Source organism: Cydia strobilella, chromosome 3 (assembly GCF_947568885.1).
Source record: "Cydia strobilella chromosome 3, ilCydStro3.1, whole genome shotgun sequence".
NCBI classification, from domain to species: domain Eukaryota; kingdom Metazoa; phylum Arthropoda; class Insecta; order Lepidoptera; family Tortricidae; genus Cydia; species Cydia strobilella.
In genome coordinates, this window is record NC_086043.1 from 1,459,700 (window position 1) to 1,474,903 (window position 15,204).

General features: G+C 37.0%; 1 protein-coding gene and 1 non-coding gene across 2 annotated transcripts in view; both read right to left on the bottom strand.

Annotated features, from left to right (window-relative positions):
- Positions 1-1,358: 1,358 nt before the first annotated feature.
- LOC134756186 (dynein beta chain, ciliary) overlaps positions 1,359-15,204 on the bottom strand; it is a 38,696-nt gene continuing 24,850 nt past the window's right edge. Inside the window, exons 46-65 of the mRNA XM_063693013.1 lie at positions 15,013-15,188; positions 14,266-14,435; positions 13,939-14,077; positions 13,683-13,847; positions 13,417-13,610; positions 12,909-13,278; positions 12,659-12,799; positions 12,407-12,577; positions 12,097-12,333; positions 11,803-11,882; positions 11,447-11,723; positions 10,900-11,091; positions 10,328-10,499; positions 9,661-9,836; positions 9,048-9,290; positions 8,006-8,188; positions 7,547-7,720; positions 6,614-6,762; positions 4,474-4,621; positions 1,359-1,520 (exon numbers count right to left, since the gene is read on the bottom strand). Of these exons, the coding sequence (XP_063549083.1) occupies positions 1,359-1,520; positions 4,474-4,621; positions 6,614-6,762; positions 7,547-7,720; positions 8,006-8,188; positions 9,048-9,290; positions 9,661-9,836; positions 10,328-10,499; positions 10,900-11,091; positions 11,447-11,723; positions 11,803-11,882; positions 12,097-12,333; positions 12,407-12,577; positions 12,659-12,799; positions 12,909-13,278; positions 13,417-13,610; positions 13,683-13,847; positions 13,939-14,077; positions 14,266-14,435; positions 15,013-15,188 (3,719 nt within the window). The remainder of the gene's footprint in view (positions 1,521-4,473; positions 4,622-6,613; positions 6,763-7,546; positions 7,721-8,005; positions 8,189-9,047; positions 9,291-9,660; positions 9,837-10,327; positions 10,500-10,899; positions 11,092-11,446; positions 11,724-11,802; positions 11,883-12,096; positions 12,334-12,406; positions 12,578-12,658; positions 12,800-12,908; positions 13,279-13,416; positions 13,611-13,682; positions 13,848-13,938; positions 14,078-14,265; positions 14,436-15,012; positions 15,189-15,204) is intronic.
- Positions 3,520-3,592, bottom strand: Trnas-cga (transfer RNA serine (anticodon CGA)). The gene has a single exon. It is a non-coding gene; the product is annotated as a tRNA-Ser (tRNA).

Genomic DNA, 15,204 nt, shown 5'->3' on the forward strand with positions numbered 1-15,204 from the left:
TAGAATTATTTAGAAAATTTATGAAGCGCGTTTCTAATTGCAAACATTAAAATTACGCTAAAGAAAAAGGATCAAAAATGAATCCATTTTCGAGCGTTTCTGAACAACCACTTTATTCGGATTATTCTAGTATTTTATATTCATGTTTGATAAATATTATTTTTATACGTAAATTAGTGATTGTACTAATTATATATGTTGTTGTTTACATGTTAAATAATTTATGTGGAGTGGCGTCATTACTTAACTGTCAATTAACTACTTGACAAAAGTGATCCCAATTTGTATAAAATATCCATTAATTAAAAGACCAAGGCGAATCAAAGTCACCAAATTGGTAACATTTAAAAAGTGGTCGACATTGCGTTTCTGAATATCCAGTTTTTGTGACACAATTTTGTTTATTCGCTGTCTATTCGATTTCGATTAAGTCAGAGGTCTCCAAACTTTTTTACCTGAGGGCTTTTTTACCTCAGAAACTTTCGTTCGTGCCACCATCGGGCGCCATTTGGTTGTGTCTGGTTGCTGATAATCCCAAGAACTGGTTGTCCGCGGGCCGGATTCGAACGCCTCGCAGGCCGGATTTGGCCCGCGGGCCGGGCTTTGGAGACCCCTGGATTACTGCTTCGTATTTTTTACTGCACTAGATTTTTTCGAGTGTGTATAATTATGGCTTTGGCGCCATAGCTGTACCGGCTAGCTAAAGTTTTTTCTTACGTCTAGCTACAAAAAATACTGTAAAAATAAAATACTGGTAACTGTTTTTGTTTTTAATACAATTAAATCTTGATATACGGTACATAATTCGTAGGTATAGTTCTAATAAATATAAAATACAATACAAATACTCTTTACTGCATACCTGAAAAAAAGAAAATGATACAAAAAAACAGCCACTCTAGTTGAGGTAAATAACAGGCGGCCGCGCCTTATCGCTAAAAAGCGATTTCTTCTAAGCAAACGATATTTTGTTAGCGGAAATTATTAACTGCACACGTTAGTAGGTGTTGCAAATGCAATGAAGATTTAGACAAAACTTGGTATGGATATAATTTGGGCCCCGAGAGAGGACAGGGTAATTTTTAGGGTTCCGTACCCAAGGGGTAAAAACGGGACCCTATTACTAAGACTCCGCTGTCAGTCTGTCCGTCTGTCTGTCACCAGGCTGTATCTCATGAACCGTGATAGCTAGACAGTTGCAATTTTCACAGATGATGTATTTCTGTTGCCGCTATAACAACAAATACTAAAAAGTACGGAACCCTCGGTGAGCGAGTCCGACTCGCACTTGTCCGGTTTTTATCAATCATCATTATCATCATTCCACGCAGACGAAGTTGCGGTCAGAAGCTAGTGATTTATGTCTGCAGCAGCAGCGCTACGCCCGCCAGGGTCCACTTGGAGGGCTTGTCCTTGGTCTTCAAATTGAAGGTCCAAACGTAGGTGGGGCCCCTCGTGCGGGTCTTGTAGACGGGACACTCGTACATGTTGCGCAGGTCTTGCTTATCTTGGGTGATAGCCTAAAAATATAATTTAATTATGTTAAGATAAACCTTTATAGCTCGCAGAATTGCAAACCTTAAGTGGCAGTGGGCGGGGCACATTGCTCGCAGAACTGATGGCCGGTGGGGCCGGAAGGTTCTGGAGTGGCGTCCGCGTACCGGAAGACGAACTGCCGGTAGGCCTCCAACGAGATGGAGCGACGACCTGGTGAAGGTCGCGGGAATTCGGTGGATGCGAGCGGCACAGGATCGGTCGGAGTGGCGAGCCTTGGTCCAGCAGTGGACGTCTATCGGCTGACATGATGATGATGATGATGATGAAGATAAACCTTTAAGCCAGCGGGCTCATGAAATCAAACGGTATTAGACTAATATTGTTAGTCCACAAGTTTTCAAATAACTAAAATTTCATTAGTACATAGACTAATAAAATTTGATTGAAATACAATACCAAGATTTGACAATAGGTAGTTAAAAGGTATCTTAAACCTATTTAGAATAGATTAGAATAAGATTTTATTCGTAAGCACAAACAAACTAGACATTACACAATATAAAAGGAAACATAAAATAAGATTAAAGTGCCACGTAATGGCCTCATCTCAGCATGTTGCTGGTGGCTTCCAGCGCTGATCTTCCGACATTTACACACTCACCTGCCTACCTAAAAGTTACACTAAAAAGTCGATTGAGAGATAAACCTAAAAATTATATTTTATCATTAATCTTATCTTATTAATAGAAACATTAGTTTCTTGTACACCGAGACTTCCCCATTTAAGGCTTGTCAGTTCTGTGGGAAAATAGTTTTAGCGCCACCTCGCGTGGGAACAAAATGTCACACAGATGTTAGAATGTTTAAAACATGAAACAATCGATTTATATTCAACGCTGTTCCTGTTTTGACTAGCTTGAAATAGAATCACTCGTGCGTCTGGCTGTCCTTCTGTCACAGCCCATTTTTTGGTTTAAGACGCAATAATAGTACATTTCGATGCTAGTGCGGAAAGTATGTCATTACTTCACGAGTACCGAGATATCATGCCACGAGCCGCAGGCGAGTGGCAAGACTCGGGACGAGTGAAGAATGACATATCCGCACGTGTATCGAACGACGTCTTTTAATACAGTTTCGAAAAAATAAGAAAAGCAACAAGTAAGGAATGGAATTCGAAACTTTTATATTATTAATTCTGTGACACTGACATCATTGACATTGACATTATGAAGAGGTGTTTTTCTAGCTTTTATTCGACTAGAATAGATTTTGTTATTATTATTGAACCCACTTCAATGAATGTTTTTTTTTTCAAATGCATGTTCTATAAGACAGAAACAATTGTAAATATTAAAACATTGTACTATTATTACCTAAATATCGTTATTTACGATTATTTGTGTAAACATAAAACATTCTTGCAGTAAGAAAATACGCCTCTTCTTTGACAGGCGTTACGTTCTATTCAGACAACTTATTAAGAACGGTTTTTCAACATTAAAAAATAAACGTGTTATAATACATATAATGATGAAGAGGTAAGTAATAAAATATGAAATATGCATATTTTTCGTATTCATACATTAACACTAGGTTTTTATGTTGATTACGACGTTTAAAGGAAACTAATATTAACACTCATCAATAAGTAGTCATGACTTGGAACAAGTAAAAATTTAAAAAAATTGGAAAAGTAAAAAGCACTAGTTCGCGAAAACCAACTTTCCGCACGCTAAACAGCCACGAAAAGTAGCACTTTTTGAGCAACTGTATTAAAAAAATGCTTTTCATGTTTCGAATTTTGAAGAAATAATGATTTTGTATGTAAAACTTCAACTCGCTCTAATACTTTGTCTTTGACATAGAATTATGAGCGGTAGAGGTAAGGAATACAATCTCCATGTATCAAAAAGTGTCCTTACATCTACCTTTCAAACATAGAATATATGTTAACTTGAATGTTCATTAAAAACTGGAATAGATGTCATATATTAAAGAAAAAGTGACGAAGCCCTCCAGTGGTGAAGGCCGGATTCGAACCGGCGTCTTTAGCTTTCGCGGCTAACGCCATGAACCCCTAGGCCACCCCGCCACGGCGGTGCCCGTCCGAATTTCTCGACTATATGCCATCTTAGTAAGACTAGGCGTCTTTGACCAGCTCTAAGGGCAAGTAGTGCGCGCTTGCACCTCCTAAACGAACTCCTTACGGATTTACGTTGTAGCGAGAGAGACTGGTGCTGCCATCTATGAACAAGTAATAAAATAATGAATGAAATTAATGATAGTGTGAGTGAATTTATATATAGTAGTGTGACTACTTAAAAAACACAAATCAAAATATTTAATAAAATAATTTGATTTGTTCCCAAACTTGTTCATAGATGGCAGCACCAGTCTCTCTCGCTACAACGTAAATCCGTAAGGAGTTCGTTTAGGAGGTGCAAGTGCGCACTGCTTGCCCTTAGAGCTGGTCAAAGACGCCTAGTCTTACTAAGATGGCATATAGTCGAGAAATTCGGACGGGCACCGCCGTGGCGGGGTGGCCTAGGGGGGTTCATGGCGTTAGCCGCGATAGCTAAAGACGCCGGTTCGAATCCGGCCTTCACCACTGGAGGGCTTCGTCACTTTTTCTTTAATACATGACATCTATTACAGTTTTTAATTTATATATAGTAGTGTGACTACTTAAAAAACACAAATCAAAGTATTTAATAAAATAATTTGATTTGTTCCCAAACTTGTTGAATGTTCATGTCAAATTTCATGTTCAGTATGTCGTTTTAATATGGGGCATTTTCTATGAAAAGGGACCTTATTGCCGATGGCGCTTACGCCGCACAGCGTCGCGCGGCATTGTATTTATATCGGAGCATCGTTTATAATGGCGTAAGCGCCATCGACAATAAGGTCCCTTTTTATAGAAAATACCACATATGATAGCTTAATTTCAATTGTATGGCAGCGACTAAGTACCCGAACGTTGATGACAGGCATGGGTGGAAAGAGCTCCTTAAGTCTTGAGTCCATCACGATCCCAGCTTGGACATCCCAACGGGCGCCCTCCATGAGTAATCCATGGACGTAGGCGCCATCTCGCGGAGCCGACCTGGAATCAGCGATCCTGCCGTAAAAGGATGGGGATCAGTGTGGCATGCGGTGGACGGGGTGTTTTTAACTTTATTAAGCAATGTCTCATCCTTAACAAAGTACGTTTTTACAAAAACAAAAAAATTATTATAATAGCAGCAGCAGCAGTTTGCTACAGCAGTGGACAATACTGCATGTAAAGCAGTGGACAATATACACTGCAGTAAAATAGGTTAATTTATACTTAGGTATGTAGGTCAAGATTAGTTCTGTAATTCTTCTAACACTATTTTATAAGTTATATGTAACTAACAACTATGGATTTATGTCCGAAATAAAATTCTTTTATTTATTTATTAATAGGTATATACATAATGTAACCTAAAAATAACGTGAACTTAGGGTTTTTAGCGTTCATAGGATTAATTATTTAGTAGATGTAGTTAGAAATTAGAATTTGTATAAGAGTTTTGTTGAAGATGCGACATTATACAACAAACAGCCAGCTAAGAATAAGATGTTTGGGCATAGTTAGATGCCATAAACTATTCATTTTATATTGTCTTCCACAATAATTTACACTTCATTCGCATTATTAAGACACGGGGACTGCCCTTTATATCTCCACATATATTTAAGTTTAAAACAACACCAAAACATTTCAATCATGCACGTTTTTCATATTGTTTAAATTCTAACGTCTTGCTAATTTGTCTGTCAATTAATTAAAATTAATTTTATGTGACACAAAAAATATCATGCATTGGATGCATATGCAAATGTGATTTGTTACCTTGGCATTATTTAATCATGAAATAAAATTGTGGGACAAAAAATGCAGAAAAAAAACATTCAATAAAAATAACAACGACGACGGTGACGAGTGGCAGAAGACAGGGGGAGGCCTTGGCCCAGCAGTGGGACACAATATAGGCTAAAAGAAAAAACATCAACATGCTGTTACACATTAATTACTTATACCTCTTCATCGTAAATCCTTTGATGACCTGCTTTATTCAAATATTCACCAGTAAAAATGCCTTTGTAAAAGAGCACAAGTTCAGATTCAAAGCACCTAGTCTTAAATATCAGTAAACAGAACAGCTTTGCTACTAAAAGTTGCAGCGAGAGTATCTCGCCGCGACATAGACTACCCGTCCCTCTTTAATTCATACAGTTAGTAAAAGACGGGTAGTCTATTTCGCGGCGAGATACTGTCGCGTCAATCATGTGCTCGGCCTACTGGAACTCCAATAAAAAATTGGCACACACAATTGCATTCAATATTGTCCAACTTTTTTTAAAAATTAAACAAAGATTTAGAGGACATTAGATTATAAGAATATTTTGAGTTGAGTTGTCATTAGATTATAAGAATATTTAGAAGGACAGTCTACAAGAACTTGTTGTGTTGATGAATTTTACTCTGCTAAAATCAGTACCTACTTCAAAACGAAATGGCTTAACTATAAAAAGAAACTCACTTTGTTAATTGTTTAATTTATCTGAAACCAGCCAGCTTGAGCAAACTTAAACGCAGCGTTTTAACTGACTTCAGAATGACTTAGCGGTCGTGTAGCTGGACATGACATTCAATTTTGACAAATATATTAACAAAAAATCACGAACGTATATGAATGATGATACCAGTGTATAACTGCATCAATAAATTGCTCTGATATTTAGATGAAGGTAATATTTAAAACTTGACAATTTAAAAGTGCTTGTTGCTAGGCCTATTTGAATAAAGAATATATATATAGACTTGACTTGAAACTGTTCAAAAGAAATGGCATCAGCATCGCTAGTCTCATTTTCAAATATCATCATCATCATTAATTTAAGAGCCCAGCTCTTGTCGGTGGAGCAATTTCCATGTATCTCTTTCTTGAGCCTTTCGACCGCCTGATACGACACGACGTTTATCTTTTCCTTAAGTTGGTCCATGTATGTTCTTCTTGGTCTCCCTCTCTTCCTTAATTCTACATATTTTCAAATATGACCGAACATATTGCAAGCCACTCACGTGAACTCCTCCTTCATTTTCTTTGTAACATCGCACTGAAGACACATCTTATCAAGCGGTAACTCGTAGCGACGCGCGGTGCTTTGCATGATGGCCGTCAGCAGGCTTTGCGGGTTGAAGAAGCCGGCCAGCCAGACTGAGTTTGGTAACTGGAAAGAAATGTAAAAGAGTAATAATCATTAGGTAGCATATTGCTTTGTTAGAGACAGAGACGGATCAAAAAGGAGGCTTTACCATATGTTGTCCATGAAATCTGGGCACATTTAAAAATATTTATTTATAGATTTAGATGGGAGACGTAACCAGACTTAAAAAAAACTATTTTAACAACAATGTGTGCTACATAATTGTTAGCTACAAGGGTATCGTTTGCATAATCGTATGGCATGCATAATTAAGCAATCAGAGTACAGCTTTGAGGTTGTTAAGCCAGGTAACCACGTCGGGTGTCAGGGCATCCAGATCCTCAGCTGGGCCAGGATAGGAGTGAAGCGGACAGCGCCGAAATATGTGTTCGGTGGTTTGATCTTCTTCGCCGCACTCGCAGAGGAGAGACTCCTTCCTTCCAACCTTACTAATGTTGAAAATAATTACAGCGGCCATGACCTGTTCTCAACTTATTCAGACGACACCAGAAAATATGCATCGTATAATTATCGTGTTTTCAAGAATTTATTAATTGTCACTTCCGTTCTAGATCTTGTCACATTTAATAATAATACATATTCATTAATTGAAAATCGTGAATATTGTTTATAAACAGATTATTTTTGCCCAACGGCTCATTTCTCATATTAAACCGTTCAACTTGACCGTTTTTGAATTTGTAATGGCTATTAGTCCAATAGTTTGCCAAGACGCACGCCCGTTAACATACCGACTATAATCAGAAATTTTGCTATTATTAAAATTTACTTCATCGAAGTTTCTTACCACAAAATCAGTAGCCCAAGTTTCCAGCTCCCTCAGCCTGAGCAGCAGATCCACGAACCACGCCGAGAGACCCAACAGCGAAGGATAGGCCCGATTGGCCCAGATAGCAGGCACCTGGTCCAGGAATAGCGCGTTCTCCAACTCTTCCATTACTGAAGTTATAGTTAGTTCACCCTGTAACAGAAAGTTTCTCTTATTGTCTTCGATCGAAAGGTTTTTCTTCTGGACGGTCCACGGCCACTCTTCACTTTTGTTTTAGGCTGTCGTTTTGGGTCATTCATAGGTGTGACCGCAGCTTTTACATTATTTTATTTAGTCTTTCAATGGCCTTTTAACCCGTGCAATACCTCTGAGTATGTAACTTAATCCTTAATTTAGACGCTTTCCTCAAAGCTTCCTAGAGATGACAAAACCATCTTTTAGTTTGAAAAACTTTTAAGGTCTAGTTTGAAACCCTACCTTTAATCCCAAGTCCAACTCTCTCAGTGATCTCTTCATCTCTCCCGTTAAATAATTCATCCTCTCACATTCCTGGAACGCCACAATTACGTAAGGTGTTCTCTCTTCCACCTTCCCCATTATCTCTGTCATGTTGAATTCTTCTGGTAGCTTCTCCATTATCTCATCCACCATTTGTTTTACCTGCAAGCAGAATAGTATAATTATCATTCATGATCTCAAATTAGACCCGCTGTGGTTGTATAGAAACCTAATTAACAATACAGCTTGTATGATACAAGCTATTATGAAGAAGACAATACAAAATAAATACCTACTCTTTATTGCACACCTCAATAAAAGAAAACAATACAAAAGAAAACAGTAACACAAGCAGAGATTAACCTCGGGGTTATTTAACAGGCGGTCTTACCGCTAAAAACTATCTCTCCCAGACAACCTTTGGAATACTTAGCTATCCAACTTAATTATTATCAATAATTATCGTCTTAATTTATACACAAGAGAATGTAAGGTCCATGCATTACAACGATACACTTTTACTTTACTTTAAAAAAATCTGGTTTGCTATCAAATACTAAGTAGGCAAAGGAAAAGTCTTAGGTGTCTAATTATCCTAAATAATCTGCTTATCTATCCTGGTACCCATTTCGAACTCAATTATTTTGTCGGTGAAATTGACAAGGCATATTTATAGTATTGAACTTATCCTAGCCTAATCGTGTATTTATGTTTCATTTGGAAATTTAAAAAATTAAAAATCAAGGGCCGAAAAACCAACGGCGATTGATAAATTAATCCCTCAAAATCACTGAGTTATTATTACTAGTGACGACATACCAAAGAATGAAATTGTCGCAATCAACATGCCGTAAGCGCCGTAAAATTCATGGCGCTTACGCGTTTAGGTCGCGAGATTCACGCTCCGCTTCTATGGTTTGATGCCAAAACGGCAGCATCATGGCGCAAAATATTGGTTCTCTGTGTTGGTTCTATACATTACTAATAATAGTTCAATGCTCAAAACACCTAATTAAATTACCTTATCCTCTCTAGTAACAGTGGTAGCACCAGAAGCTTGAGCATCTCTCGGCTGCATCTCAAAAATTGTCCGAAAGAGGTTCTCTGAAGTGGTAGTCAGGAAGCCAATTTCAGCGTTCGGATGTAAGCCGTAAAGGTATGGAGATTCGGGCGGCATGGCGTCTTCTATGTATTGGTGGTAACCGGCGTAATCTGTATTGGGGGGAGCTGGGAAGCCTGGGGCTAGTTGGAGTTCGCCATCGACCTGGAGAAATATATCAACGGGATTATTGAATTGTGTCTATTTTTCATCAGTAAATGTAGATTATCCTGGGTGTTCCATCCGAAACTATAAAAAGTAGGTATATGAAAACTGTCATAGAAGCTATTATCTCTTTTGTAACATTTTTTTTTTTCAATTTATTATTTAGGGACAAACCAGTTACATGATTATGCCAGCCCCTTTGTACCTTATACTAGTATTCTTAATTGTCTACTCATGAGATAGTATTGTACCGTTTGAAAAAATCTATAAAGTTTTTATTAGCTTTTCTAACTTCTACTCCTATGAATTGGCTGTACAATGTCGATTTAAAATAATCTGTTTTAAAATTTTAAACTAATAATTAACTCACAAGATCAGAATGCATCAGTTCTTCCAAATAAGCGTTACACAGTCTGCGATCCCAGTCATCTGTGATGTGTCCACCGTACATAATTTCTCCAAAAAGATATCTCAAATCTTCCCAAGGAACTTTTGAATTAGCTTCTAAGTAGTTGTAGAGAACGAATACGCTAATGGTCAGGTCACCTGTGAAAAAAAATATATATTTAATCTTTATTGCACAATATATAATAGTAGATACCAATGGCGGACTTAATGCCGTCTTCTCTACCAGTCAACCAATGGGCCAAACTAGAAAGATTAAGTAGGTACAGGGTATTTCAAAGTAAATGAACTTTAATGAATATTTTCAAGAATTTGAAAAAGTTTTTTCGTCCTTTTTATTTACAGCTTAGGTTTCATAACCTTTTATCTGGAATCGGGCATCAGTTTTTGCGGCAATTTTATATTCAAAATTTGAACTTCAAGGTCACTATTTAAATAGCACATCTTTGCCAAGCCACAGATGAAAGGTTAAAGCTTAAATGATTTTTTAGGTCAGATTTAACCTTTCGTATGCGCTGTCAAAAAATTGCCATATAAATAGCAATCGTGACAACTTCATGTTTAAATTGAATATATATGGAGCAGATCTGCTATTAAGCATACGAAAGGTTAAAAGTAATGCATTAACTTACCAACATTGAATGGATAGATTTTGTTCCAACCCTGAGGCCCAAATTTTCTCCTCTCGGCCACGACTGCATGAAAGTAGCACAATGCGAATAGAATAGCTTTGAACTCAGCTTCCTTCCCACACATTTCCAAAGTCTCCTGGTTGAAATTATCTAAAGCCTTGTGAATATTAGCCTGAAATAGGATAATGTCAAGGTCAGGTTTTATCAAACTGAACGAAACCATGCCGGATGCAAGTAAGAAAGAAGAAAAATTTGATAAAAGGTTTTATCAACCTAATGCAAAACAACTAAAAAAAACTACCTTAAACAGGCTCGATTTTTATATTTATGAACAAGTTCTTTAAAAGGACGAAGAGCAAATAGCATAACACTGATTTAAACTTTCACGATTTTTACTCATTATTATTTACAACGACGGGACTTAATCGCGTGATCTTCTCCGAGACCACGGGGACAACGCCGTCCTCGAAACGTCGTAGGTGGGTTTAATACTTATTTTACGCGATTAAGTCCCGTCGTTGTAAATAATAATGAGCAAATAGCTCTTTATCCACATATAAGCATTGTCTTACCTGCATGCCTGTAGGAGGTTCGTTAGTAATTTTAATGCTAGACTCCAGTATTCCCTGTGGAATGATGTGTGCCGATGGAGTAGCAGCAGGCTCTGCTGACATAAACAAACGGAAATTCTCGTGACTCCCTGTTGCAAAACTCTCCATTTTCTTCTCAAGGCTGGACAACCATTTCTTCACTAAATGAATATTCTGAAAAGACCAAGTGCCATTTATTATTATTATATTTCTTACTCGTAGCACTAAACTTATTCATTTCTTAGTTTCTTTATACCTACCTCATTATTATTCACAACGACGGGACTTGATCGCGTAAAATAAATTTTAAACAACAACAAGACCAAGCCCAAGTGCGGGTAGTTCGAAAAACTCGCGCGCCTAGAAGATGTTGATGTCAACTTTAGCCAGTCTTCTCCGAGACCACGGGAACAACGCCGTCCTCGTTACCTCGGAGGTAAATTTAAAACTTATTTTACGCGATTAAGTCCCGTCGTTGTGAATAATAATGAGTAAAAATCGTGAAAGTTTAAATCAGAGTTCTTTATACCTGTAATACAACCCAATGTCCTTTAGCTAATGCTTCATCCATTGCTTGCTCAGCTATGACTTCTTGACCCTGACCTAAAGACACGTTATGGAAGTTTCCATTGTCAGCTGTAAATCCCATTACTTTCCCTAATGCTTCCACGTCTTTTAAGGGATTCACCCCAGGTGATAAGATGAAAAATATTGGAGTAGTCGGACTAGTCTCTTCAAAAGACTTGCTGAATTCTACTGTCCTGTTTTCAACATATTTGGCACCCATATTTTCTTCAATAAATGCCCTAGAAAAATATACAGCGTAATTCAATAAATACCACACCAGTAACTAAAATTGTACCAACTAGCTGTAATAGAACTTACGCCACTGCATATGTCATTCGATCAGGTCTTAAAGCTCTTAACATACAAAGTCTCTGTATTGCTGTCTTATTTTTCCATTCCTTAAACAAAATGAAAATATTAATGAGGAAACGTTTCTGCCTCTTCGCAAAAACGCTTTTGTATCTTTTGATGTTTACATTTATGAACCTCCAGGTTTGTTATTATATATTTTGTGTAAGTTATATCTATATTTTTATGTATGACTGTAATAAATAAAAATATGGTTCATAACAAATGATTGCCACCAATATGCAATACCTATTTATCACTTACTTGTGGAAACTTCTCCCTCTCAGGACAGTCCATTTCAACAATCTTCTTCCATCTCTTAGGAGATGTCTCTATATCCCGGTCCAGATTTCTGAACTCATCCTTACCAGCTAAAGAACAAATGCCTCCCCAGCTTGTGTGGGACAAGAAATCAACAGGACTGGTCACGTGGGGTTTAATAGGGAATCGAAGGAAGAAATCTAATTCAGCTGGTGATAATTCTTCGCTCATTAGAAGAACCTAAAACATTTTGTATTAATATTTTTCATCGAATAAGGCAAAAAGTTATCGAACGTAGAAATCTGTTATGTACCTGAAAAGTCATCTGGGATGCAAAAATAAGTTTGTCGCATTCGAATAACCCCCTAGAAGTATACTGAAACACTGAATAACTGATGCAATCAATTAAATTTTTGATTCGTTGGCTAACTTCATCCGCAGGTTCTGCTTTGGATATTGCTTTTTGAAATACAACGCTGAACGCCTGAAATTTCGTAACTTATATTTATTCACTATCGTCAGTAATAAAGTACTTCAAATGAGAGAAAAAATATATCTTATATACCTTCAGAGAGAATTGGTATATGGGATTGATAGTGTTCAATTCATTTAAGATGAAGTACAAAAGAGATGCTCTGGCAGAGGCTGGCCTGTAGAATTCTCGGGCTTGGTCTATCTTATGTGACGTCACTTTTGCTTCTGCAACCTACAATTTATACATAAAAACGCAATAATTCAACTTTCCATTCTTTAGCTACATAATATGTAGATTGTTAGGTTGTAAATTGACGGTTGACGGTAAAGTATATCTATACCTTTTTCTCAATATCAGCAGCTGTTTTCTTTGTAGTTTCCAAGTTTTCTACTAAAGCTGTGTCACCTAGAATATTATCTCCTGCCGAAGACAGCCTTGACAGCAAATCATCTTCCAGTCCCTTCAACTGTATCTTAAATTCATTTTGCTGTTTTGTTAATTCTGCTTTCAATTCTTCTAAATCAGGTCGCTCAGCTTTAACTACCTCAGCTAATAGCTGATCTTCCAAGCCGTCTCGAGTTACCGTAAAATTGACTAGAGTTGTTTGAGCTTGCATTTCTGGCTTGTAGTGAGGGTTAGCTAGCTTAGTGTGTAAGATCAGTCTAAAGTTAGGACTATACTCTATTTCCTTGTCGCCAATTTTGATGGCTCTGTAACATGAATCATTACTTTTACCACGCCATGATTGTTTTCTTGCTTTATTTTATAAATATTTAAATCAAAAATCATTTATTTTCAGGCAACTAAAGCCCATAGATACACACCTTAAAAACGCATTTATTACTAACCTTCCTTTTTTGATTAGATTCCTTCCTAGCAACGGATCCAAAACTGGATCGACAGTTTCATCGATATTTTCAAGCAAAACAGTTTCTCCTTTAATAATAGCTTTCTCTATAGTATCCAAATACCCCTTGTGCCCTAATCGTATGACCCGTAATTTATCGCCATATTTCTGTTTGATCCATTTTACACCTTGCAGCTAAAATAAAATTATAATATTAGCATCGTTTATTTTTTCATCACACAAGCAATCTTTATAATTCACACTTACTTGCGGATCAATCATAAGCGGCCACCTATCTGAATTTGAAAGTATCGTAGCATTTTCAGTACTCATTCGATCTGAGGGTAGTCCTTCATTTTGCCACATCGCTATAGTCGTATCATCGGTCAACATTGTTAACGGATCTAGCCCTTCTGTTATTGGTATCGGCGGCTAAAACAACCAAATCGTCATTACTTACTTAGTTATCAATTTGATATTTAAAATTAAAAACTTTGCTTAAATGTTTCATGTTAATGCTAACCTCCAAAGTCTTCATAAATACAAGCCAGTTTTTATGGAGTAAATCCAACCTGTACTGTTTAGTGAAGCAGCCCACATAAGATATGAACGCACATACAAGAAGCACATCTCCAGGCAAGGTTGTATTCTGCTGCATGAAGCTAAAAATATTTTCAAGCTTAATTTAATAACATTGAAAACTGCTAGATGTTAGTTTAAAGTATATAAAATGATAACACATAAAACAGTTTATTCTCACTAAATTCTCATATAGCTTTGTAAACTTAGCTAGCGTATATGTGTGTATGGGTAATAATATTAATAATAGTTTCTTAGAATATAAACTTACTTTGAAACCGCTTCTGCCCATCTGACATTCTCACTTGCTAAACCATTAACCAATCTGTTAGCGAGTTGAATAGTTCTATTTGTGGCATCGGCTTCTTGTTGACATTTTAGCTTCTCTGCTATTGCCTTTTCGAAATCAGCAGTCAATGTTGCTAACTGTTCTTCTAAAGACTTCAAAGAAATAGTTATTTGAAGTAATGTATCATTAACTTTCTCTGTATCTATTTACAGTGCACCTTCGATATCATGAATCTCAAGGGAAACGTCAAAAACTTTGTGTTAACAAGGTTTTGTCTTGTAGAGGGCATAGGCAGGTTCTTATAGATTTTTGTTCGTCTTATTAGGTTTCGAGTTACGGTGGTAAAACGTATGAAAAATTCGAGCTATAGAGGTAATTATACAAACGCGCAAAGTAGGGTCTTATTGTCTTTTTCGAGTTACAGAGGTTTGTTAGGGATATAGAGGTTCGGCAGGAGATAAACTTCGGGATATAGAGGTGGTAAAACAATACGCCTATTTTTTCGAATTAATTTTATTTTTTGAGTTATACAGGTAAAAATTGTACAGAATAGCCGTGAAGGGAATCGTTGGTTACTTCTTTTTAATAAGGTTAAATATTTCGACTAATGGAGGTTTCAAGCTTTGTAGGAAATGAATAGCAAATTATTTCGTGATAACGAGGATTTCGCCTCACCAAGGTTCGAGTTATCGAGGTTCCACTGTATAAAAGTAAAGTATTCATACTTACAGCAACTTTGGCTTTAATCGCTTTCAACTTCTCAGAAGCTGCAGCCAGTTCGGCGTTGGCAGCTGCCAAAGCTTTCCGTTTAGGTTCAACATCACAGAACACCTCAAAGAATTTGATAATGTTTATGACCCACGCACAAAGACCTGCTGCGGCACCTGACTTTGATCTAATAAATTCTGCAAAAAAATCACT